Source organism: Mobula birostris, chromosome 2 (genome assembly GCF_030028105.1).
Source record: "Mobula birostris isolate sMobBir1 chromosome 2, sMobBir1.hap1, whole genome shotgun sequence".
Lineage (NCBI taxonomy): Eukaryota > Metazoa > Chordata > Chondrichthyes > Myliobatiformes > Myliobatidae > Mobula > Mobula birostris.
In genome coordinates this window covers 231,536,209-231,564,080 of record NC_092371.1, presented here as the reverse complement: position 1 = coordinate 231,564,080, position 27,872 = coordinate 231,536,209, and the positions used below count along the sequence as shown (strand labels likewise).

The 27,872-nt window shown below is 39.8% G+C and overlaps 1 protein-coding gene across 1 annotated transcript in view; it reads right to left on the bottom strand.

The window, feature by feature from the left end:
- The window catches only part of man1a1 (mannosidase, alpha, class 1A, member 1), a 497,115-nt gene that overhangs the window by 17,632 nt on the left and 451,611 nt on the right, over nt 1-27,872 (bottom strand). Inside the window, exons 6-10 of the mRNA XM_072251590.1 lie at nt 23,956-24,079; nt 23,471-23,564; nt 7,865-7,980; nt 4,916-5,135; nt 847-1,019 (exon numbers count right to left, since the gene is read on the bottom strand). Coding sequence (XP_072107691.1) covers nt 847-1,019; nt 4,916-5,135; nt 7,865-7,980; nt 23,471-23,564; nt 23,956-24,079 — 727 coding nt within the window. The remainder of the gene's footprint in view (nt 1-846; nt 1,020-4,915; nt 5,136-7,864; nt 7,981-23,470; nt 23,565-23,955; nt 24,080-27,872) is intronic.

The following is a 27,872-nucleotide window of genomic DNA, read 5'->3' as shown; positions in this document are numbered from 1 at the left end:
TGGATCTTGCGAAGATCAGGAGGGAAGAAGAGCCCGCAGGAGTGATGGTACGATCATTGGAGACTGTAGAGGCCAATTCTGGATCTGCAGACTCTGGAACACTTGGAGCACGGGCCGCAGGTCAACAGACAGACGACCCAGGGGTCAGAGCCGTTTACATGCAGAGTTGAGACTGTGACCTCCAGTGTCATCTAACACCTTTTGTTTCGCCCCCTTCTCCATTGCTGTAGGACTTTTCTTCCCACCTGTGCTGCGTAGGTTTATAATGAGGATCAGTGCACATGGACCGATTCCACTCTTTAGGCCAGGCGATGTTCCATAATGGCACAGCGAGCTGCAACAACTAAGGCGACCACAAGGCTGTAGGTCGAGTATCGGAGCTTTCCTCCTAGACTGTGTGCCTGACAAGGCTAAGGAGTCTTATCTACTTTTGGGTTTGGAATTGGAGTTGGCCTTCCAGGCTGGCTGCCAGCTAAGGCTGATGAGCCCAGCCTGCCCACCCAATTATACCACTGGACACTTGGTCGCACCATGACATAGCAAACTCAGTAAGAACAGGGACACCATGTGAAGGCTTTGCTATTGGCACAGTGTAAGAGAGGCCATATGTGGGTGACCACCTGCATGGCAAGCCAAACAGTGGTCCTGTGGTGATCACTACACATGGAAAGGAGAGGCTATGGAAGATGCTTCACCTTCATTAAATGAGCAGGACGTCCAGCCCAAGACTTATCCATCCCCAACCTCTAATGTGCCATGACTTAAAGTCAGGAAAACTTGACATATATAATTAAAACAAAAGGCCTACATGTTTTATTCAACTAATGTAGGTCGAAACACACATACCTGAACAGCTTCCCAACCCCACTCCCTGTATTTAGGGTCATGGGTTAGTCTCCACATGTACATGTGTGTTTCAATCACTTCAGGGCGCAGAATGTAATATTTTTCATTTTGTCTTGTTGCAATAGCTTCAACGCCTCCATCAAACCTAAAGGCCTCAGGGCCTAACTTTGTGGCTGGAAATCAAGAATAGGCATAGAAGTTTAACTACATGTTAATACTTATCAAACTAACTTGGTCCGCAATGTTTGCATTATCAAGCTGAACATGAGTAATTTTCATAGATAGTACTCTCAGAAAGGTTTAGAAAATTTTCTTTTTAAAGATTAGCTTTATTTGTCACATGTTCATTGAAACATATAGTGAAATGCGCCATTTGTGTTAAAAAAACATCAGCGAGGATTATGCTGGGTAGCCTGCAAGTGTTGCCCCACTTTTAGCACCAATATAGCATGCTCTCAACTCACCTACCGTAACTGTACATCTTTGGAATATGGGAGGAAACCAGAACTTTTGAATAGAACCCACACAGCCACTGGGAGAACGTACAAACTCCTTATAGACAGTGGCAGGAATTAAACCCCGACCTTATGGCTGGTGCCGTAAAGCTAACCTCCACCCCATTCACAAGTACCATAATTCACAAATGATGTGAAAAATGAATAGACATAAGAAAATATTCATTTATAAGAACAAATCTATTTTTTTCTAAATCTAACCAAAATCTTAAAATACAGTTTGCTTCACAAGCTGTATCATTGTCTGGTATGGAGGGGCTACTGTACTGGATTGAAAGAAGCTGCAGAAGGTTGTAAATCTAGTCAGCTCCTTCTTGGGCACTAGCCTACAAAGTACCCAGGACATTTTTAGGGAGCGGTATCTGAGAAAGGCAGCGTCCATTATTAAGGACCTTTGGCACCCAGGGCATGCCCTTTTCTCACTGTTAAAAGCACACACTCAGGGGTTCAGGAACAGCTTCTTCCCTTCTGCCATCTGATTTCTGAATGGACATTGAAGCTTTGGGCACTACCTCACTTTTTTTTAATGTACAGTATTTCTGTTTTTGTACACTCTTTCAAATCTATGCAATACACATAATTGATTTACTTGTTTATTTATTATTATGTTTTACTTTATTTAATTATTTTTCTCTCTCACTGTTGGACTATGTATTGCATTGAAATGCTGCTGCTTAGTTAACAAATTTCACGTCACATGCTGGCGATCATAAACCTGATTCTGATTCTAATTCTGAAATTGATTCAGGAAGTGAATAAAAAATTCAGATTTAAAGAATATGTATTTTATGTGCTGTGGCGATAGTTTCAATTCCAAAATGGTGCTTGATATAGTGTGAGGGCACTAATGCATGCTCCATTCCTGAAGTCAGGCCATATTATCAATTAGCATGTAATGTTAATTTGATACCTGTGCACCTATTTTGGAACACTAAGCTGAGGAGCGAACCCATTTCTACTGACCGTAGTAATGAACATGCTTATGTTTACTGCTTCCTGCCGTTCTTTAAAATTGCTAAAGTGTACCTGGAGTGGTGAGGCAGATACTGAAGAGCTTGGTCCTGACCTCAAAGCTTCTGCATACTTAAATTTCCTCCTGATGGTAGGCACTTGGAATGCTGTGTGACTAAAGGTGACATAGAGGAGGAAGGGAAAGGTGTTGGAAGTGGGAAGAGGAGGTTCCTAACCAGAATGTTCGGGATACAACTTTTATTTCTGCAAGGACAGATCAAAGTACTGAGCCCAGGAGATGGAATGTTATGTTGAAGTTGTATAAGGCTTGGTTTTGGTCATCTATTTACAGAAAAGCTGTAAATAATGTTGAAAGGGTACAGAGAGAATTTACGAGGATGTTGCCATGACTGGTGAACCTGAGTTATATTTAAAGTTTGAATGAGTTGGGACTTTATTCTATGGAACATAGGAGATTGAGAAGAGATTTGATAGAGGTTTACAAAATTTGGCTGTGTAGAGATCAGATAAATACAAGCAGGCTTTTTCCACTAAGGTTGGATGGGACTACAGTTAGTGGTCATGGGTTAAGGGTGAAAGGTGAAAAGTTTAAGGGGAACATGAGGGGAAACGTATTCATTTTTAGGGTCGTGAAAGTGTGGAATGAGCTGCCTGAACAAGTGGTGCGCACAAGCTCGATTCAACATTTAAGAGAAGTTTGGATAGATACATAGATGGTAGGTGTATGGAAAGCTGTGGTCCCTGTGCGGGTTGATGGGAGTAGGCAGTTTAAATGGGTCAATGGGCTGAAGGGCCTGTTTTTGTGCTGTGACTCTAAGGACCTTTCTCCAATAAGATCACATTCACCAAAATCTGCCACTTAATCTAAGCACATTGCACGCCATTTTGAAAGGTGCACATGGAATTTAAGTAATGCAAACTAGCTTGGTGATGCTAGACTCTCACAATTTTCAGTTCCTTGTTAAGGCATGTTGATATTGGTCAGCACAGTTAATATTGTCAGCATGGTGCCATTAATTAACAAACAGCAGCAAGTTGGCAGCCAGCCTGCAGTGGAATTCATCAAACTAACCTGACCCTACATCATTTTTTTTTGTTCTCATTCTAGGAGATAGTGGCAGGGAGGTGGGGCTCCTGAATATTTCCACCCACTCCCCACCCCGCTCCTACAGATGTGTAAATTATCAGTTAAACATTTGAGATATTTTGTGGTTGTGATTTTTCACTTGCAGTTTTCAAACAGGAGGAATTTATTGGCAAAATACCAAATATTATGATTTCATTAATGCTTAACTGGCGAAAACTGGTTTATTCGGGCCTGATGGCCAAACTACCAGACTGTGAAGAGGTTGGCAGAGGTGGTGGGCGTGATGGCCAAACTACCAGATTGTGAAGAGGCTGGCAGGGGTGGTGGAGAGGCAATGATAATGTATCACTCGAGTTTACAGTAAAGATATCACTAATACAATTGGACCCATCGGCAAATAGCAATTAGCTTTAACTACACAGTAGGTCATTTTATGGGATTTCACATGAGAGCTGTTCCACCCTCTTGTTTACTTCTTGAAACCAGACAGATTTAAGGCAATGGCACATATCCCTATGGTGCCTTGTGTGACTACTAAATCATTTCCTGTTAGTCACCTTATGTACGGACACTCCTGTGTCTAGCATCGTTTTATGTATATACAATCAGTCTATGTGTATAAGCTAATCTTATGTATTTATATTTAACAGAGAATCTCACAGGTTACGGAGAAGGGGCTTGGCCCGAAGTGTCAACTGTTTATTCATTTCCATAGATGCTGCCTGCCTGACCTGCTGAGTTCCTTCAGCATTTTGTGTGTGTTACTCTGGAATTCCAACATCTTAAGAATTTTTCATATTTATAGTTTTAATGTCTTTTATTGTTCTTTATGCTTATGGTATGTAATTTTTTTTATACTGCATTGGTTCTGGAGTAACAATCATGTTTTTTTTCACTTGTGTACTGAAGAATGGCAATAAGCAATCTTGAATCTTTATCAAAATATTGCCCTGTATCAGCTAAATTCTGCATCTGCATTTTAATCCTTTCACAAGCCTGGAAATTATATCCTTAGAAGAAACACAACAGGATGCAATAAACTGCAATGCCCCATTATTTTTGCTATCTACCATTGGAACATATTTAATAGGAGCAAGTTTCTTGGAAAATACAAAGAAGTAAAGAAATAGTGTTTGCTGTTAATTGATTCCATACTCTGGAATACGAAGGAGAAAATGGTCAGGGTTCCTGCTCTTCAAAAAGACAAGAACCTTTGGCTGACTCAGCTGTTTCTGTGCTCTTGTATTTCTACATTATGAAGATTCTTTCAGCAATGGAACAAGGCCATTCACATGTGACAATAAGATCAGATGCAAATGTGATGTTAACTTCAATTTAAGTGTTTTATACTTGAATAAAAGACATGTTAAGAAGCTGCCAATAATCAAAGGGGCACTCAAAGGATGGCACCCAGCAAAGAATTAACACCCTTAGGAAGAGAAAATTATTGTTTTAAATGTAAAGTCAATTAACCCATACATCACATGAACCTCACCTGTGCGGTCGTAGGATTCATGACATGTACGTGCAATCTCAGCAGCTAGTTCCATGTGATGGCCGCTTTTATCATCAGGTGCGCTGTCAGCTCCCAGTGCAAACATCCCTCCAGCAAAACAAGTCAGATGTCCCATCTTGTGCTCAAGCAAGCCACCTTTCCATTCAGCTATATATTTAAATCCTCCATTGGATTTTCTAATCAAATGAGTCTCAATTGCCTTGGTAAAAAATGGAGATAATGTCTAATGAGTTTTGCTGTAATATAAGCATTCTTTCTGGACAAAAGAAAAATTAATTCAAGCATTGTTCTTTCCCTGTCAGATTTTTGCAACTGACTTTTCCAGTTAGGATTACCAATATCAATTTGGATCAATGTTTATTTTGTTCCCCTTAATGAACCACCAGTATGTCTGAGCTGCTGAGATCATCCAACGCAAACCTCCAAATCAGGAGCTGGATCCAGCTGAGAACTATTCAACAACCTCCTCTAGTTGATTTCTATTTGAATGAATGAAATATCTTTATTGTCATTGCATAGTACAATTTGTCATGCACCAATACAGTGAAAATGAGTTTGCAACTCTCGTACTCAATGCTATGAAACAATAAAATAAATAAACAATAAATAAAATCAAGTAACCAGTTTTAGTTAGAGATACAGTGTCGAACACGCCCTGTTGGCCCAACGAGCCACACTGCCCAGCAACTCACCTATTAACCCTAATAGCAGGAGAATTTACAATGACCAATTAACCTACCAATCTTTGGAATATGGGAGGAAGCCCACACGTTCATGGGGAGGACATACAAATTCCTTACAGACGGCACTGGAATTGAACTCCGAACTCTTGACATCCCAAGCTGTAGTAGTGTTGCGCTAACCACTACGCCACTTTGGCACCCTATTTCTGGACATGATTGGAAGCAAATTAAATTTCTTATCAGTACAGTTATACCTCTAACAATAACGAGTTAGCCTATTTGTCCCAATTGTTTTGGCTACATTCTTGCAGGTGTACTGTATAAGGTTTTATCACCTCTGATTCCAGAGTGTTTCCCTCCCTATTGCAGCGGCACAGTAACATACTGGTTTGCACACTGCTTTACGGTACCAGCGACCTAGGTTCAATTCCCACCACTGCCTGTAAGGATGTTCATCCTGTGACCTCATAAGTTTACTCCCACGTCCAAAGACGTACCGGTTAGTAGATTAATTGCTCATGGTAAACTGCCCCACGATTAGGCTACGGTTAAATTGGCGGTTGCTGGATAGTGTGGTTTGAAGGGCTGGAAGGGCTTATTCTGCATTGAATCACAAAAAATAAATTAAGTAGTTTGACACTGCTGCATGACTACTTTTCATCATCGCTACTCATCTATTTACTGTCAATTCTTCAATATCCAAATAATATAATTTAAACATGCAAATTATGATAAATATCTTAATTATAACAAAAACAACTTTTCAATAACTTGGATCAGAAAAATCTGAAATGCTGAAAACTGGCCTGAATTGCTTAATTTATGAGCACAAATGCTCAATGCATGTACTTTATACTGTATGACACATATTGAAATCATACCAAGCACTGAATAGCTAAAGGAATACTAACAAGGTGCAGATACAGTATGGAAACAAAGCATCTCACAAATATCAGTGAGATAAGTGTACGGATAATCAGTTTTAGAAATATGGCTGATGTTTGACGATCAGAGAGCACTTTCAGGAAACTCCTCTGCTCATTTTAAATAGTATGTAGAGGACCAGATAAATCGGTGTAATATTTCATCTGACAATCCAGCAGTGTGTGTACTGCACTGAATCGTCAGTCTGAACTATGTGCTCAAAACTTTACAGTGAGGTTTCAGCCAGCAGCTTCCATTTTATATGCACCAGCGTTACCAATGAGTCAAGACTGACAATTCAGTATTTAGAGTACAACTGAATGCTGTACTTAACAATAAAAAAGTAAAAATGCCCAAGAGATACTGCAAAATGGAAAGATTATATTCTGGCAGAGCAGGTGAGAATTTGAGTTACCCAACCTTGCTTCCAGCTTTTGTGTATGTTTTTATGTTAATTCTGGTGTGCATGCATCATGCATATACTACTGTGTCACCAAATCTAATAAGTTGCAAGAATTGTGCCAAAAATGTGCAATTCAGACAGAAAACTGGAAGGAATTTCACACCTATAGTCAAAATAAACAGGAATATGTAGCCAAATGGTACTGCTCTGATTTCAGGATTTCACGTAACTTTAGCAGAGAAGCAAAGTGACAATTAAATAGGTCCCATTGTGATAACCAATTTCAGCAAAATAAAATGCAATGGCTTAGCTTGTTCAGATGCCTCCATAACACTGGGATTCATGCAGCATCAGTAAGAGTAACAGCTATATTTGTAAACTCATTTATTCCTGATGTCAAGAAATGAAATTAAATCTCAGATTGGTCATATTAGGCTAATTCATTGGTAAGAACTCTAAGAACAATCTTTTATGTTTTTGTCAAGAAAACAAACATTTTATAAAAATTTCTTGCAGTAACTATCGATAATACTGCAAAATGGAAATAAAATACAGAAAGGTTTCATTGTTAAACTTAATTCATTATTCATTTCAATTTTTCTATTGGTAACTTACTTTATTAAATGAGAATCTCTTGTAATGTAAAGTGTTCTGCACAATATTGTTTGATGTGTGAGATAAATTATTAAGATCGTTTGCTGTATCATTCTGTAAACTCGCATATAGAAAGCACAATTATCTATCAAACTTAAATCCATCAAATAATTAAGCTGTAATTTATAATCAGTCAAATGCGCTATAGAAATCACAAATGAAACATATAGTTTCATGAACTGAAAAATAATGCTGAAAATGTAAACTTTTATGTGCCCTTGTATGAAAAAGGAACTGGACAGAAGATTAAAATGCTGTGTTTACCTGAACCGCATCATAATACATTTTCCGGGCTTCTTCATCAGTCTTGTCTGACATCAACCATGCCTTGAGCAAATATTCATAAAAGCTGTCTCCAAGCCCTCCAACAGATACGTGATCTGAAAAAACAGGTACATTAACCAGCATACTGTGAGGCTATAAAATCATTCTCTCGCTTACAGCATATTACAGGCAGTTCATATATTAACTAATGTTATACCCTGAGCCAGAAGAATTGGCACAGATGCAAGTCAAAAATCTATGATTTCTTTTTAAGCACGAAGCAACATTGTGTAATGTTTCGAAACCATGCATTTATGGATTGTATCCTGTATTTAATTGTACCCTGTATTTATGGAGCAGCTTGAAACACAAAACATCCCTATATGCTTCACAAGAGAACATTAATTTTTAATTAGAGATGTAGCAGTAACAAGTCATTCCTGCCCAACAAGCCCACACCACCCAATTACACTCCGGTGACAAATTAACCTGCTAAACCATAAGTCTTTGGAATGTGGGAGGAAACCAGAGCACCTGGAGGAAACTCACACAGTAACAGGAAGAACGTACAAACTCCTTACAGACAGTGGCAAGAACTGAACCGGGTCACTGGTGCTGTAATAGCATTACAACTAACAACTACTCTACTGTGCCACCTTTAATAATTACACAAAACTGGAGAATAAGCAAATAAGCTGGTACTGGGACAAATGGACAAAGGTTTGGTTAAAGAAGCAGATCTTAAACAATTTACAAAAGAGGAGAGAGAGAGGCAGATGGTCTGGATTTAGGGTGTTACCATTTGAAGGAAAAGGTGCTAACAGTGGACTGGTTAAAATCAACAGTGGACTCAGTAATCAGTAATACACAGAAGTCCCAAATTGTCGTGGTCATCATCATCATGTGCCGTGTTGTATAACGTGGATGATCATGATCTTTCCATGACAATGATTGTTCTTGGCAAATTTTTGTATGGAAGTGATTTGCTATTGCCTTCTTCTGGGCAGTGTCTTTACAAGACAGGTGACCCCAGCCATTATCAATACTCCTCAGAGATTGTCCGTCTGGCATCAGCGGTTGCATAACCAGGACGTGATGTGCATCAGCTGCTCTTAGGGGCTTACTCCCATGGCTTTACGTGACACGGATCGGTGGGGGGGGGGGGGGGGCTAAGCAAGTGCAACACACATCTCACCCAAAGGGGACCTACAGGCTAGTGGAGGAATGGAGCACCTTGCACCTCCTTTGGTAAAGACATATCACCACCACACTACCCAAATTACAGAAGTAAGATGAGACAAGAACATGGAAGAACTTGACAAAAATGAACATTTCTAAATCAATCCATGACTCAAATGGGAGCCAATGCTGGCAGGTGACTATACGGATGATTGGACACACAGTAGATGTTCAGGTTTGAACGATCTTGAATTTATGGAAGGTAGTATAGGGAGAACAGCATAAGAGTGAGTGGGAATAGTTTCATATCAAGGGCTAGGATGATTAAACAAATCAACCTTACATTATTAATCTCAGGAAATGACTAGTTCAATGTTTAAAATACTGTAATCTTTAAAACAAAGACTGAGTTTATTTTTAAAAGCTGATTCACAAGATCAAAATTGATACCAACAACGTAGTTGAAGTTCTATGATATTCTTTGACTACCATTTAAGATTACATATGAAGTAGAGGTGATATTATGCAATCATCAGAAAACTAGTTGAACGATTCTCAAACAACATTACTGTACACAATTAATATGTAATTACAATCTAAAGACTGCAGTCACACAGAGAAGAAAGTCCAACCAGAAAACACGTGGGCTTAAAATCACACCCTGTCTGATAGGAGGGAAGTATATGTCAGCTAAAAGTTTTAACTCAGCCATGAGTGATGTAAAGTACTGTGACGCTCTGCTCTGGCTAATTAATGTGTATGTCTTGCCCATGCTGAGCGAGCAGCTAGTTGTCCTCCAGCAACTCCCATTGCTGCTGGCGACATTCCTCCCAGTTGTTCTGGCTGGAGACTTCAAATACATCACTGATGCAGTTTGACAATCTGTTAGTGTTAATAGAAGACTGGACAGTGGCTCCAGAGTTCTGACATAAAGATGGGTGACAGCTTCAGCACCCTTGCAGGCAGAGCACAGCCATAGCACATATGGAGCAGAATGGTTCCTCTCCACATCGAAGACAGTCACAGTCAGATCAACTGATGTCATGCAGAGGCACTTCTCTGTCCACTACCTCCTGTTGTTTAGGGGAGGTCCAGAAGGCAAGTAGGGAGACAGAGAAGTTGAATGACAAGCCAGTCTGTATGACAGTCAGACCACTGACAACAGTTCTGATCTCCCAACATTCTGTTGTCTTATCATGGAGGTGTTAGATGACAATCAACTAGGTAGCCTGAGTCAGCGACCATCCATGGAGGAGCTGACTGGCTCAACTAAAACTCCAGGAAGCTTACTGGGAGATTTATACTTGGCTACGGAACTGGATGGGCCCAGACCTGCTTGAGGTGTACAAAGCTATGCTTCTGGCTAGCAGCATGTCAGACTCCACCAGGGCATTGCTACAGTCATTCCCAAGCAGAAGGTAGAAAAAGACATCATAATTTGGAGACCCATTTTACTGTTGAATGTGGACTCTGGGATCCTATTAATGACCATCACCAGCTGGGTTAAGCCCTGGAATAGGTGATCCAATCGGACCAAACCTGCGCTGTACCTGGTAGGAAAATCTCAGACAGTCTTGTGCTACTTGGGGATACCATCATCTATGTGCAGGACAGAGGGGTGGATGCTTGCCTGGTCAGTTTGGACCAGCAGACGGAAGGTCTCTGACATGTACATGATGGACATGCTCTCTAGAAAAGCTATTGGGGAAAGAATCTGGAATTAGATCCAACTACTCTACACAGATATCCGTAGTGCAGCTCTAATTAGTAGGAAGGAAACTATATGTCTGGAGATGGGCAAGGTTGTACACTCTCCTCTATCCTGTTTGTGTGCTGCATAGAACCCTTTGTTGAATCCATCAGGAAGGATAAAAGCATTGCCAGGCACTGGAAGCACAGAAGTCAGAACCTCCCTGTGCCTGATGTCGCTGTCTTCTGCTTGGATCCACTGTCAGTTTGCAGATTGATCAACACCTGCAAACAGTTTGAGTTGTCATCAGGAGTCACAATCAACCAAGACAACATTCTTGCAACCTTCAGGCCCAGTTACCTGAAGGTGCTGAGGATCTGGTTCGGAGTCGATGAGGCATGTAAAAGAAACAGACACAAAAAGCTGGAGGAACTCAGCAGGCCAGGCAGCATCTCAGGAAAAGAGTACAGTCAACGTTTCAGGCCTAGGACTATGTTTACTTTAAAAATGTTTACACTACTGAATGTAATGACCATGAATGTAAATGTTCTTACTTCATTAGTTCAATCAACTAGGTAGCCTGAGTCAGCAACCATCCAGGCCTTTCTTCTATATGTAATGCCCTAGTTAAGATTTCTGCTGCGATGGTCTTTTGGAGGTCACCTGATGTGATTTTCCCGCCGTTGTGAGGTCACGTGATGACATGTGCCCCCGTGACTATATAAGGGTCGACTCAGGTGACGCAGTGGGTTTTTGAGTTTGTAGATTTCCAGGTAGAACGTGTTGTGCCTCCGTTTCTGTTGCGTGTTTGTTTTTGTGACGCAGTTTCATTTTTAAAACGGAGGGTGCATTCTCTTACAAGATATTGTATTTGGACTGGGAATTTGTGGCTGGAAGTGCCAATTTACTCAATTCCGACAGTTTTGAAGGGAGAGTGAAGAATTCATCGAAGTGAAGGATCGAGAGAAGTCGGCATCGTTTGGCAGTTTAATAAAGGATCGACCTTACTGAGTCTTCGTTGGAGAGAACCTGCATTGAGATAACTCTTGCAATAGCGCAATGAGTTCATGCACAAAGGCTCTCTCTCTCTAAAAGGAATTTAAGGTCAGTTGATTTAAACTGTTTATTTTCGGCATCGGGAATCCTGTAGACAGAACCGGCAGTAAAGGTGCGTCGGTGAAGAAATCGTTCTCCAGAGAAGTCTGTCTCAATTGAATGTGTAAAACTGTTGGACTTTCGAAGTTATCGCTTTAAGAACTGTATCTGACTGTATCACTTTAAGAACTGTTTTCACATTTAATGCTTTAAGAACCAGAGCCGAGTGGCGAGCTGGTGAACAACTGCGTACGTATTAACCTCCGGTTAAAGTTTTCCTTTTTTTTTCCTTATCGTTTATACATGTTTAATAAATGTTCGGTTGTTTTCATAAAACCTGTCTCGATTAATATTCATTGTTGCTGGTTACATAACAGCAGTTTTCTGCAAAAGCAGTGTGTCCTGTTAAAGTGTTTTGGCTTCAGTTAAAAATAAGGAGCCATGCTGTCCAATTTAGGAATATTGTGTCCCCCAATCAGGATTGTCTTGAATACGTATTGTAACATTCTGTCCAGTGGAATGCTGTAGAAGGTTCGAGAGAGCTGAGCAGGATCATATTTCTGTAGGACAGCAGTCTGGTTTAGGGTCTTCTAGCAGGAGCTGTGGAGCGGATCACAAGGGATTGTACCCACAGAATGCTGCTCAAGGGAGAGGCCCATTGTAAGAAGTGCTTTGTGCAGACGAATGGTTCCAAGGAGGAGCTGCCTTGGGAATGGTCCGAGGGAAGTTTGAGCTGTGGTTGGAGTCCTTCACGCAGAACACGGATTCAGTGCCTGAGTAATCAAAGTGAAGCATCCCAACTACTCCAGAAATCAGCTCCAACATTTATGTGCCATATTGGACTGGTTTAACTGTAATGGCCCCTTTTAACTTTCTTTTCCTGTTAATCTGGTGCAGAAAAGATTCCTGGTGCAGAATCTTTATGGGTTGAGCTAAGAAATCACAGGGGTAAAAGGACCCTGATGGCAGTTATATACAAGCCTCAAAACAGCTGCAGTGATGTGGACTACAAATTACAACAGGAAATAGAAAAGGCTTGTCAGAAGGCCAGTGTTATGATAATTGTGGGGGATTTTAACATGCAAGTGGATTGGGAAAATCAGGTCGGCACTGGATCTCACGAGAGAATTTGTAGAATGTCTGCGAGATAGCATTTTAGAACAGCTTGTTGTTGAGCCCACTAGGGGATCGGCTGTACAGGATTGGGTATTGTGTAATGAACCGGAGGTGATTAGAGAGATTGAGGTGAAGGAACCCAGAGGAGGCAGTGATCATAACATGATTGAGTTCACTGTGAAATTTGAAAAAGAGAAGCCGAAATCTGATGTGTCGGTATTTCAGTGGAGTAAAGGAAATTATAGTAGCATGAGAGAGGAACTGGCCAAAGTTGACTGGAAAGGGACACTGGCTGGAAGGACGGCAGAGCAGCAGTGGCTGGAGTTTATGTGAGAAGTGAGGAAGGTGCAAGACAGGTATATTCTAAAAAAGTAGAAATTTTTGAATGGAAAAAGGATGCAACCGTGGCTGACGAGAAGTCAAAACCAAAGTTAAAGCAAAGGAGAAGGCATACAAGGAAGCAAAAATTAGTGGGAAGACAGAGGATTGGGAAGTTTTTAAAAGCTTACAAAAGGAAACTAAGAAGGTCATTAAGAGGGAAAAGATTAACAATGAAAGGAAGCTAGCAAATAATATCAAAGAGGATACTAAAAGCTTTTTCAAGTATATAAAGAGTAAAAGACAGGTGAGAGCAGATATAGGACCGATAGAAAATGATGCTGGAGAAATTGTAATGGGAGATAAGGAGATGGCAGAGGAACTGAATGAGTATTTTGCATCAGTCTTCACTGAGGAAGACATCAGCAGTATACCAGACACTCAAGGGTGGCAGGGAAGAGAAGTGTGCGCAGTCACAATTACGACAGAGAAAGTACTCAGGAAGCTGAATAGTCTAAAGATAGATAAATCTCCCGGACCAAATGGAATGCACCCTCGTGTTCTAAAGGAAGTAGCTGTGGAGATTGCGGAGGCATTAGCGATGATCTTTTAGAAGTTGATAGATTCTGGCATGGTTCCGGAGGACTGGAAGATTGCAAATGTCATTCTGCTATTTAAGAAGGAGGCAAGGAAGCAAAAAGGAAATTATAGACCTATTAGCTTGACATCGGTGGTTGGGAAGTTGTTGGAGTCGATTGTCAAGGATGAGGTTACAGAGTACCTGGAGGCATATGACAAGATAGGCAGAACTCAGCATGGATTCCTTAAAGGAAAATCCTGCCTGACAAATCTATTACAATTTTTTGAGGAAATTACAAGTAGGCTAGACCAGGGAGATGCAGTGGATGTTGTATATTTGGATTTTCAGAAGGCCTTTGACAAGGTGCCACACATGAGGCTACTTAACAAGATAAGAGCCCATGGAATTATGAGAAAGTTACATATGTGGATAGAGCGTTGGCTGATTGGCAGGAAACAGAGAGTGGGAATAAAGGGATCCTATTCTGGTTGGCTGCCGGTTACCAGTGGTGTTCCACAGGGGTCCGTGTTGGGGCAGCTTCTTTTTACGTTGTACATCAACGATTTGGATTATGGAATAGATGGCTTTGTGGCTAAGTTTGGTGGAGGGGCCGGTAGTGCTGAGGAAACAGAGTCTGCAGAGAGACTTGGATAGATTGGAAGAATGGGCAAAGAAATGGCAACTGAAATACAATGTCGGAAAGTGTATGGTTATGCACTTTGGCAGAAGAAATAAATGGACAGACTATTATTTAAATGGCGAGAGAATTCGAAGTTCTGAGATGCAACGGGACTTGGGAGTCCTCGTACAGGATACCCTTAAAGTTAACCTCCAGGTTGAGTTGGTGGTGAAGAAGGCAAATGCAGTGTTGGCATTTATTTCTAGAGGAATAGAGTATAGGAACAGGGACGTGATGTTGAGGCTTTATAAGGCGCTGGTGAGACCTCACTTGGAGTACTGTGGGCAGTTTTGGTCTCCTTATTTAAGAAAGGATGTGCTGATGTTCGTGAGGGTACAGAGAAGATTCACTAGAATGATTCCAGGAATGAGAGGGTTAACATATGAGGAACGCTTGTCCGCTCTTGGACTGTATTCCTTGGAGTTTAGAAGAATGAGGGGAGACCTCATAGAAACATTTTGAATGTAGAAAGGCATGGACAGAGCGGATGTGGCAAAGTTGTTTCCCATGATGGGGGAGTCTAGTATGAGAGGGCATGACTTAAGGATTGAAGGGCACCCATTCAGAACAGAAGTGCGAAGAAATTTTTTTAGTCAGAGGGTGGTGAATCTATGGAATTTGTTACCACGGGCAGCAGTGGAGGCCAAGTCATTGGGTGTATTTAAGGCAGAGATTGATAGGTATCTGAGTAGCCAGGGCATCAAAGGTTATGGTGAGAAGGCGGGGGAGTGGGACTAAATGGGAGAATGGATCAGCTCATGATAAAATGGCGGAGCAGACGCGATGGGCCGAATGGCTGACTTCTGCTCCTTTGTCTTATGGTCTTAACTGTTTAATAAAGTTGAAATATTGGTAAATGAACTTTCTTTATAATCTTATGCCAGTGTACCATCTGTCATTTCCTCGTGACCAGTAACTGTCAATGGGGCAGTATTTACACAGCATTCAGTACTAACATTCCAACTTTCCTGTTTGGCTGAACCCAAACCATACCAACCCTAGACTTATGTTGCCTATGAAAGGCAACCTTCTCACTGCTGAGTCATGTGGCTGTTAGCAGAGTTAGCTATCGAGCCAGGCCTATGTACGAGCCTGGTGAAAGGGCTGCATTTATAAATATTTTATTATGTATAAAATTTGTTTTTGAAATAGAAAAAATAATCTAAGAAATATAAAAACATATATTGAAAGTAGTCAAATTGCAAAACCTACATATTTTGGCACTGACTTTAAGTGCCATATCACACCTAGCCCAAGTTTACCTTTAAAGTTATATTAGTAATTTCACATTAAGAGTCACACAAGAAAAAAAAGATACAAGAAAACTGGAGCAAGACCAGGCCACCTAGCCCCCGGCTAGTCAGCTGAAAAGGCTATCTACATGAACTTTCTTTTCTCTCTCCACAACTGCTGCCTAACCTGCTGAATATTTCCATATTTTCTGCATCATTTAAATGGATGTGAAATGCATTTTGTAGCCTGCAAAATAATAGTCGTTCGAAATTGAATTTAAAGGGAATAGAATTTCTGCTGTCACATTATTGCCAAATGAAATGTCCACAGAATCACATTGAATTGTGTTTAGATCAAAAGTATTGTAAACTACATAAATACTCAAGATAGAAAATCAATGATTAATCATCACAGAGAGAAGCAAATCTAAACTCGCATTGCTTTGTAATAGTTACTAAATGTGATGCAATTGATTTAGTATAATAGAAAATACAGAGAAAACAAACACAATTTTCTGTAATAAACCATCATGTACAGACTTCATTTACATGTCAGACATGCAATACGCACTTTGCTCTTGTTTATAGCTTTTTATCTTCAGCCCTAAGCATAGAGAAGAAACAACTGAGAATTGATTCCATCCTTGGATGTCAATGAGCTTCCTCATTTTGGTGAAATTGCTGAAAGATCAAAGGGAAGTGACCCGTTACTTCTTCAAACCTTTCTACCATCTGTCAACTGAGAACTGAAAACCTCTTCTATACATCAGAGGCCAAAATGTGGGAAATATCTGCACCATCTTTTCAAAGACATCACTGTTTTACTTGTTTCAATGAACAAATTAAGAACACCAATACCAACAAGAATCTGGAGATAGGAACATGACACATTTCTGTGTATGGTACTTTCCCACAAGGGCAAAAATTTTGAAGAGCTGGTCACCATCAATCAATGTAATGCTCTTCCTGCTGCCAGCTATTTGGCAGCTCTGTGGAGCTTAGAGGCATTCCCTTCTAACCTCCTGAATGTTGAAAAGACTAGATAAAGTGGATGTGGAGAAGATGTTTCCTTTGGTAGGGGTGCCCAGAAATAAAGGGCACGGCCTCAAAATTAAGGGGCAACCCTTTAGAACAAAGATAAGGAAAAACTAAAAAAGTAGTGAATCTGGAATTCTCTGCCACAGACAACTGTGGAGGCCAAGGCCCAGGGTATATTTAAAGCGAAAACTCTTGGTCAGGGTATCAAAGTTTATGGCGAGAAGGCAGGTCTATGGGGTTGAGTGGGATTTGGGATCAGCCATGATGGAATGGTGGAGCAGACTTGATGGGCTGAATGGCCTACTCCTGCTCTTATGTCTTATGATCTAACAGTACGTATATACTTTGGAGAAGGGGAAGATTGTCAAATGCATTGCCAATAAAGGTCCAAATAAACATTGTACAATTACAAGGTCACTCAAGGAGCCAGTGAAGTTACTCAATATGTTTCCAACTTCTAAATATACTGTAGGTGGCAAGCTTGAGACACACATGCAAATGAAGGCATAAGGGAAAGCAGATATTTAGGCTTCCAGGAACAAATTACCATGGAAACATTTGACACTTGCAAGTGAAACAAGTAACCACACATACATCTTAAGGGACATTCATCAATAATTTTCTGTGTTATTATATGCATTATTACAGTAGTCAAATTTCTACAGGCATTTTACTGCAGCAACTTACTGTCACTCTGCTGTCAGATTAGTCAGGTTAAATGAACTCACACAATAATTGGCTGTTCGCCAGAAATTCTTTACTAATTTATAATGAAGTGTAAAAAAAATGATATTCCTTCAAGAGATAATTTCAAATGCACACTGCTGTTTTTTTGCCATGCAAGAGCCTCCAGAACAGTCAGGACAAATTCTAACTGAGAGGTAGAGAGGAAGCAAGAAATATCCATTCATCAAGCATACTAAATTACTGGTATTAAATAATGTGGGAACCTTCCAAACAACTATAATATTTAATTATAATGAATTAAATGCCAAATTAGTTCCCTTGTGTTACTATGAACCAAATTAAGACCATAAGGCATAGGAGCAGAATTAGGCCATTCGATCATGGCCGATTTATTATCCCCATTAGCCCCATTCTCCTGCCTGCTCCCTGTAGCCTTTGATATCCTTCCTAATCAAGAACCATTAACCTCGCTTTAAATATACCCAATGGTCTGGCCTTCACAGCCACCTGTGGCAATACTCTCCACAGACTAACCACCGTCTGGCTAAATAAATTCCTCCTCATCTCTGTTCTAAAGGGATGTCCTTCAGTTATGAGGTTGTGTCCTCTGATACTAGACTCCTCCACCTTTTGAAGATGTTCTCAATAATGAGGAGCTCAGTGTCCATCAGAGGAACATGTCGAAATGCAAGATGGAAGCAGGCTATCTGGCCTAACTAGACCACTTTGCCATTTGCAGGTATTCTCCAGGTTATCACAATGTTCTGTCCCTGAGAACCATTCCAAACCTGTACTGTTTGCAAGTCAGAAATGAACAGAGAGTGTTTGTTGAAGAGCTGCACATAAGCAGCCGTGACACAAGTGTGAGCAGACGTGGGAATGACAGCCGCCAGCCGGCCTCTCTAATTCAATGACTGAATGAGCCTTCCAAGATCAGTTTGGCTCAACACAACTCCCAACTGTTGTGGTGCAGGGGAAGGATGTTGGTGAGGGGAGAAGGCACATAGAAATGCCTCATTCCAACCCAGCAGAAGATGTCTGCAGCCCACCGCAGCCAACAAATCCGGTCCCCCAAAAGCTCGTTCGCACACAGTGTCTATACATTGGGTATAGGCCAGGGAGGACTTGTACCATCTATTAAGCAGAGAGTTCCAATCACTGTCACCTCCCATCATCTAACATCCTGTTTACTCCTTAACTTTCATTCACTCATCCAACATTGACTTAGTCCAGTCTGGATCGCTAACTCACAACTTCCAGCTGATGTGCAGTTTTTCTTGCTCTCCCTTCCATTCATGTACCAGTGAAGTACCCTTGACCCAGAGATAATTGTCAAATGATCACACTTTCTAAGCATGGCCATGAAGCAGAAGTGATTTACCTGCTGTACATGCTCACAACATTACTTTTCTTCCTCATTGACAATCACCTTTAGCATAGCAGGAGTTCATTCAGCTCATCAAAATAATAGCAGCTGTATAAACAGCAATTCAGCCCCATATCCCTCATACTTTGTTTTCTTTAACTACCTATCCTATTTCACTTTGAAAATATTTATAACTTCAGGTTCCACCACTCTTGGAGTTTGTAAAGTACAGGTTACCTTTTGTACACAGGGTGTACATTGTATTATCAGCTTTGTATAGAATATACACTTGTCATAATTTGTATCCTTCTATCTAACCTCATCTTTCCCACATCTACTCCAAGATGAATGATCACACCTTCTCTGATATAACCCAGTTGCTAAAATCCCTTGTCCTGCACACATTATGGTAAATCTCCTGGCAACCATTCAAGGATCTTCACATCTTTCCTAATGAATGGTGTTCATGAAAGGGATTCAATACCCTTGAAGTGGCTGAAGTGTAAGGAAGAAATGACCAGAGGTATTCTGTGTAGGAATGATATGAAGAGGGTGGGAGGAGGTGCCCATAGACCAAAAGTACAAAGCAAAGGTCAATCAGGGGTCCAGAAGTTAAGGCTTGATGGCCAAAGTCCTGGGCCTGTGAGCCTACTGGGGAAGTCGGAGGCCCAATATCTGTGAGGCTGCAAGTCTATTAGAGACTCTGCTGGAGGCCCAAATGTGGCCTGTCCTGGGCCCCCAACAGTCTATGTGTGTGAAGGGATGGGTGGGTGCATTGGAGGGAGGCAAAGGATTTGCTTTGTTGCTGTTGTTCTGTTGTTGCCTGTGTTGTTCTGCTGAACATTGTGAGAATGCTTTGTTGGCTCCAACGCAAATGGAAGCTTCCCACAGCTCATCCTTAGTTTGTTTTGATTATTAATGCAAATGGTACATTACACTGCTGTTTTCGATGTACATATGAAAAAAAATCACATCTGACAAAGGGATCAAATATCATACTAGTGTGGCCGTTTATGGAAAAGAACATGCTTTGATTTTGTGATTAGTGACAAAGTATCCATGAAGAAAGGTGCTCGCGAAGATCAAATGGTCATAATAGCTAGGATCTCACTTGTCAGCTACTGTCAGCTATTAAATAAGGTATTCCTTGGAATCTAATAGTGAGACCACCAAGCAGCCAATTGTACTGAAAGGCAGTAAACAAAGGAAGCTAAACTTTTTTAAACATTTCACAGAATCCAAAATAAAAAGCAAATTAAGACAGGAATAGAAAATCAAATAAACTTCAAAAACTACTTGAAATAGGTATGAAAATTGAAATATTTATTAGAAGAAATGATATTCTCTAAGAAGCTGCTAACCAGCAATTATAGTTTGTCACCTTATTTAAAGAGTCATTAACATTCATGTTGTTGTTCTATTATATCTTGAGTATAGCTGGTAAATAGTTTAATTACCTTTCAGACCATTAATTCCTGCAGATTATGCTTGGTAAAGCAGAAATAGTACACCCTCTGGAGGAGGAGGAAATCAGCGGCAGCAATTTCTGCATTTCCATATTTAATTGTATGTGTGAAGGATTCAGGTTTCAGGTTTCATTTCAGATGTTTTGTGTAATTACATATACCTCACTGTTCAACTCAATGCACAACTTGGGCCAACATAAGGTTCTCTATTTCAATGTTCACTGCTTTTATATTTGTAGCAACTGTACCAAGAGGATTACTTGCTCTAGTGTGAATTTCCTATCTCGTTGTAATATTTTTATTAGTACTACAATGGTCTTTTTTGTCCCTTGGATACGGTTGATTGGCTAAGTGTGCCGGTGAAGATGGCTGGTTCATTATGGCAGGAAGAACAAACAAGTATAAACACCACTAAGAAAGCAAAGGGAGAGAGCAGCAAACTGACTGATCAGCACTGCAGATTCAGATATTAAAGGAACATACCAAGAAAAGATCAAGATTACAGTAGGTGACAGCCAACATGTGGAAGCTTTTAGATAAAGGAACAAACAACTGCTTCCATTACAGAACTCCCATTGATACTGAAGGACCAATTCATTCTTTTTAAATTGTTTTCAGTTACAAATGACTGAGGTATGCCAAAGTGAATCTTAACATGTCATTTCACAAATCTTATAATACAAGTGATTTTGACGGCAATCTTTAACTCAGCATTCAAACAACAATCCCACAGATAAGCAGATATCTTCTCAAAATTCATTAAATAATTGTAGAAAATGTGGATGAAAAACTAGGTGGATAAGTATTTTTTAGATTGCCCAATGAATTTAAATTAACTAGAGTAATTTATGAACATCAGTTGAACCTTGCAATGAGATTATTGCTTGTTAGTAACACCCATGTAATTCTTTATACAATCTCTCCAGTATTTCTAGTACTTTCCCCCTTAGTCCAGAATGTTTATCAAAGAACAGGGAGTTTTCATGGTTTGCTGAACAGTATTTCCAGTAATATGCATCTCAAAGGTAATTAATCTGTGGTAAGGGTTTCTGAGTCACGAGGTTCATAATGAGATAAAGCCTTCCTAATATAAAGTTTGTGACTTACCGATAGTTTCAACCTACTTAAGTGAACAGAAGTTGTGCAGACAAAGGGAAATGTATTTGTAAGTCATTCTTATTCCTTTAAAGGCATCATAACATACATCACAAGTTTCTGCAGGTGTTGAAAATCTTAATTAACAAATGCAAAGTGCTAAAGAAACTCAGTCAGGTAGAATTTATGGATAGCAATGAGCAGTCAATATTTCGGGCTGAAAAATTACCAGGACTGATGAACAAATTGCTTGAGGATTTGAATTTTGTTAAGGAGTTCATGTTAGATGAAGGTAGCTTCCACGTAATGGCTCTGCTTACATCAGGATGCTCTTTATTGACTACACATTAGCATTCAATACCATCATAGGCTCAAAATTGATCAATAAGCTTCAAGACCTTAGCCTCAGTGCCTCTTTGTGAATTTGGATCCCCGATTTCCTCACTTGCAGACCCCAATCAGTTCAGATTGGTACCAATATCTCGCCCACAATCTCCATCAGCATAGGTGCCCCAGTCTACTCGCTTTACACTTATGACTGTGAGGCTAGGCACAGCTCCATATTCAAGCTTGCTGACGACACCACTGTCATAGGCTGAATCTAAGGTAGTGACGAATCAGCATATAGGACAGAGATTGAAACTCTGGCTGAGTGGTGCCACAACAACCACTTACTCAACGTCAGCGAGACCAACGAGCTGATTATTGACTTCAGGAGGAGGAAACCAGAGGCCCATGAGCAGGTCGTCACGGAGCATCAAAGATGAGAGGATCAGCACGTTTAAATTCCCCAGTGTTATTTCAGAGGACCTGTCCTGTGCCCAGCATGTAAGTGAAATTACGAGGATAGCATGGCAGCAGCTCTACTTCCTTAGGAGTTTGCGAAGATTCGCCATGACATCTAAAACTTCGACGAACTTCGAAGTGTAGTGGAGAGTATATTGACTGGCTGTATCACAGCCTGGTATAGAAACACCAATGTCCTTGAAAGGAAAATTCTTCTAAGTAAAGCCTTCGCCACCAGTGAGCACATCTATACAGGGCACTGTAACAGGAAAGCAGCACCCATTATCAGGCACCTTCACCTCCCAGGACACACTCCCTTCTCACTGCTGCCATCAAGAAGGTGATCCAGGAGCCTCAGGACTCACACCACCAAGTTCAGGAACAGTTACTACTCCTCAGCCAACAGGGTCTTGAACCAAAGGGGATAACTTCACTCAACTTCACTTGTCTTATCTTTGAAATGTTCCTACACCTATGGACTCACTTTCAAGGACTCTTCATCTCATGTTCTCAATGTTTATTGCTTAGTTCTTTATTATTATTATTTCTTTCTTTTTGTATTTGCAGTTTATTGTCTTTTGCACACTGCTTGAACACCCAAGTTGGAGTGGTCTTTCACTGATTCTATTGTGGTTATAGTTCTATTATGGATTTATTGAGTATGCCCACAAGAAAATAAACCTCAGAGTTGTATTAAGTGACATATATGTACTTTGATAATAAATTTACTTTGAACTTTCAAACAATGGGGTACAGAAATATAGTGTGTTACAGTGGTTATAAATGTTACATATAGAGTCCAATCATCAGAATTTGCTTGTCATTGTATTTAGTGAAAAAAGTGATCAGGACACTGCTCCAGCAGTTATCAAATGATTGTATAATTTCTTCAAAAGTTTCTTTCCAGAGTTTTAGATATTCATGAAGTACTCAAATGCCTGCATCAAATATATTTAACAATCAATAACAAAAAAAGATATTTTTGTCCGGACCGATAGTCTGAAGCAGTTGCCAACTGACAATGACTATAAAATTTAGACTATTTAATCAATATTAATAAAGGAAATTTTGAGAATGACTTCAATCAAAAGAAATTGCATAGAATAGCCTAATAGTAAAGTCCCCTCTTCCTTGGTTCTCAGCAGAAGGGAAAAAGATCGTGAGACAGAAGAAATGAGTCTCCTCAGAATAAGCCTGCTATGAAATTATCAAGGTGAGGGCAAAGTCTTTGTGTTTTTTTTTTAAAAAGAATAATTAATTTTCAAATTGATTTACTTACGTTGACCCCATTGACCGCTGTTGGGATTCAAGTAATTTGGATACAGCCCTTGTGGTTTATCCAGACGATTCAAAACTTTTCGAATATTCATCATCTGTCAAAACAACCTAAATTATTGCATTTTGAATTTCTAAATTGATAATATTACTCTTTGCAATAAGATCTCAGATTCAAATTTCAATGCTAAACTGAAAAACTTCTAAACTTCTGCATCCAATTGGAATTTATATTTAATTAGGTTTCCAACACTCTCTCCTTAAGTTACAGCTCATGTATCATCCTTTGTTCTGTCAAAATCAGATAGATTAAATATTTTAGGTTTTTTTAAATATTAAAATTCTCACTTGTGGAATAAAAAAAAAACAGAAGAAAGAAGCAATACAAGGCAAGTTTTTTGAAATGGAAGGATAAACCCTTGTTGTAGTACAACAGATTATTGAAACACTGCATAACTGCACAGATACATTGATTTGACAGTGACTGACCTTTTCTGCAAAAACTGGATTTCCAGACAGTTGACTTAAATGCATGAATTCGAGATGCAAGGTGCCAAATTCAGCCAAGATACTGCTACCTCCTGATGCCCAAGGCCAGTTCCGACCAATTCCGCTGTAAAAGCATTCCATGTTATCAGGTTGTATAATATAGACAAATCATTTTTTATTAAACATAACTAAACTATTTTAAAAGGAAGGATCAAATATTTAAATACATAAAGACTCAAAAAAATGGGCAATTATCAATATCAAGAGCAAAATGGAATTCATTAGCAATGACTTCACTAAATGAAAATTGCAATTTGTGATAAAGCATATAAAATTCACTAAATTTTAAAAGTTGCCACAACACAAGTCTATATATGTTGCTGAAGTGGTATTAAACTTTGTAACTGCTATGAATAATTAAAGTTAAAAAAAGTTAAAGTCTGTCCCGAGCCTTATAGGCTCATCAGGCTAGTGCTTATGCTGGTTTTCATGTCGTGAAGCAACTGAGAGTACGAGACTCCCCCCCCCCCCCCCCCCCCAAATAGGACGCCAGTCTATCGTGAGGTTAAGCCCAGCATTTTTGCCGGTACCCATTTTCAGCTGGGTGGACTGGAGCAGTGTGTGGTTAAGTGCCTTGCTCAAGGACACAACACGTTGCCTCGGCTGGGGCTTGAACTCACGACCTTCAGATCACTAGTCCAATGCCTTAACCACTTGGCCACGCGCCACACTATGAATAATTACTGCTTATTTATTGCAAATGTTCAGTGTGCTTCTATTATTAGAGTGACCAACCCACAGCTTGGAAGTCACAGAAAAATCTATTCCCATAATGCAGACCTTCTACTGTACTCAGCTGACAATAGACTATCTTTCTTTCTCTGATAAGCTGGACCAGAATGAGAATTTGTGCTGCTGCCTGATTGCTGCAGCATTATTGTGTTCAGTCACCAAGTGGAGGAGTGGTGGGAAATGGCAATGGGTAACCAAGAGACTCATGGCAAGATGTGGAACACAACGGTCAGTAATGTGATGAGTAGGGAAGTACATGGAACATGTGGTTCATCTTCCAATTCAATATGGAACACAAGTGGGATCTTGCTTCAAGTGTTATTTAATGATTCTGTAAATGCTGGTTTGCAGCAGGCCAGAAGTGAGTTAGTGGGATACTACAAAGCATACAGTGCATTGTGACAAAATGACTTATTTTATTAACAATCCCAATTACTATTGAAGAGAAAATCTAAACCAATGTGAAGGCCGAAAGCAAAAAAAAAAGAAAGAAAAACATAATATAAAGTGAGATGAAAGTACAGGTTCAACTTATATGTTTTTTTAAACCAAATCACTAAAGTCTGAAATCAACCTGAAATATTATCAGATATTGGATGCAATCCTTTTTCCTTTGACTCTTTCTCATTCATGAGAATTTTCTTTGGAGAAACTGCATGAGGCTATCCCACAGAATAAATGTAAATGAACTTCAATTTAATTGGATGTGACACATAATACACTGTATAAAATAAACTTCTACTCTGTTGATTGGAAAAATTTGCCTCTCTTTATTTACAATTATCTCAAAAATATTTTGAATGATGCTTTTAAACAAGAGGCTGTATTTTAGGAGGCTCTGCTGCATGCACTCTAGTTTATCTTTCATTGATCCTGTTATAGTTACAATTTTATACAATTCTATAGATTTACTGAGTATGCCCACAAGAAATCTCAGGGTTGTATATGATGTCATATATATACATATATAATAAAATTTACTTTGAACTTTGAATTAAACCTTTATGATTTAGCAACAAAATTTAAATTTAGCACATTTAGTGAACTATTCAAAATCTTGTTTAGATGTCCAAAGTATCTTGGCTTATAGTAGAACTAAACAGTCTATTCAATATTCTGGAAATTTAAACCAATAAGTTGAATTACCCATTAATCATATTCATGTCTTCAGGACTCAACAAGATGTCCAACGATTTCAGATAAAAATTCTGCTTCTTTCATTTACATTTCTTCTGAACACATATATTAATCCTATTATAACCTTCTTTTACCTTGCACTATTATCTCTCCTGTTTGCAATCCTCTGTACTCTTTTCTCTTGCCCTTCTTTCTCTGTATCTCAAAACCTGCTTATTGCTAACCGTTAACATGATTCCCTCTGTGTGATATCAAGAACAGGGCAACATGGTGACATAGCTGGTAGCGCTACTGCCATACAAAGCCAGTGACTTGGGTTCAATCCCCATCTCCAACAAATTTTATAAATGCAGCAGAATAAATACAATTTTGGACCCGTACTATAAGAAAAATGAACACTATGTACAGCACTATTCTCCTTATTGACATGATTTGTAATTCTCCTTATGTTAGTGTATTGGAAGGAGTTCAGAGAAGATCTACTATACTAATAACTGGAATCAGTGAGCTGGCTTAGGAGGAAAGGCTGAGCTTTATCCCCTGGAGTTCAGCAGAATTAAAGGGGACATGAGTGAAACATGCAAGATGTGGAAAGATCTTGACAGGGTGAACGCGTAGAGATTGCTTCCTCCTTAGAGATTTAAGAACTCAGGGAGAGGCGTGAGGTTAAAAGGCTATTATTCAAAATGAAGATTTCAGATATACATGAGAATTTCTTTACCCCCCTCAGAGGTTTGTGATTTTTGGCCCTCTCTTTCTCAAAGGACAGAGTCCTTCCATTTAAAAAAAAAAGCAGAATGATAAGATCGTTGGTAAGTAAGGAGAGTGTGAAAGGTGGACAGGAATATATAGATAAAGTTGACAATTATAGTAGCAAACAGCAAGAAGTGGTTCTGGAGTTCTGCTCTTCCTTCTGTTCGTCCTGATGTGTTAGGGTTTATTTTATCTGCAAGTGGTTTGGGACATTTTGATTTAAAGGTTGTTGTTTCAAGATGCACTACTTTTTACAAATTCTTTCAGGAGGAGTGAGTATCACTGGAAAAGAGGTGAGGCACCAGAAGGGAAAATGCAGGTGGTGCTGTACTACTCACCCCACCACTTGTGTTTTTAGACCGGCAAGGTCCTGGGATTCAAAAGTGCAATGAAGGAATGCTGGCAAGTTGTAGAGATGATACACACTGTAGATTTGATATTCTAATGGAAGTCTAACTGAAGGATGGTAGTGCCAATCAAGCAAACTCCTTTGCTCTGAATGATATCAAGCCTCAGTTTCAAGTTTATTGTCATTCATCTGTACACCAAACAATATAATCTTCCTGTAGTGGCAACTTGAAGAAAAGCGCTAGGCAAACTCAAAGGTCTTAAGGTGGATAAGTCACCTGGACCAGATGGACTACATCCCAGAGTCCTAAGAGAGGTTGCTGAAGAGATAATGGATGCATTGGTCATGTTCTTTCAAGAATCACTCCTAGCACTTTTTCTTTTGTAATAGCAATGACACTCACTCCTGCTCCCTGACATTCACAGACCTCTGACACACTGCTAGTGTCTTCCACAGTGAAGAATGGTGCAAAGTACCCATTAAGTTCATCTGCCATTTCTTTGTCTCCCATTACTACCGCACCAGCATCATTTTCCAGTGGTCCAATATTAACTCTCGCCTCCCTTTAAAACATAATTTATGCCGATTCTTCAATGGCATACTGACCGGATGTTCTATTACTATTAAAAATTACTCGACGAAGAATAGACCAAAAACCTACCAGCCTGCTCTTTATTCCGGTGGACCCAATGATATTATCTGGAGTTCTCCCTCATGCTGAGTTCATATTGACTCCCTGAGTTGGTAGTTGAACTGGCCATTTACCCAATATAATGTTTGTGAGATTTCATTGTGATCAAATGAATAACTGTACACAGTTATGGGTGGCGGGGTGGAGATGCATCTCTGCCAAAGGAGGTGTTAGGCACTTCTTCCCCCTGTTAAG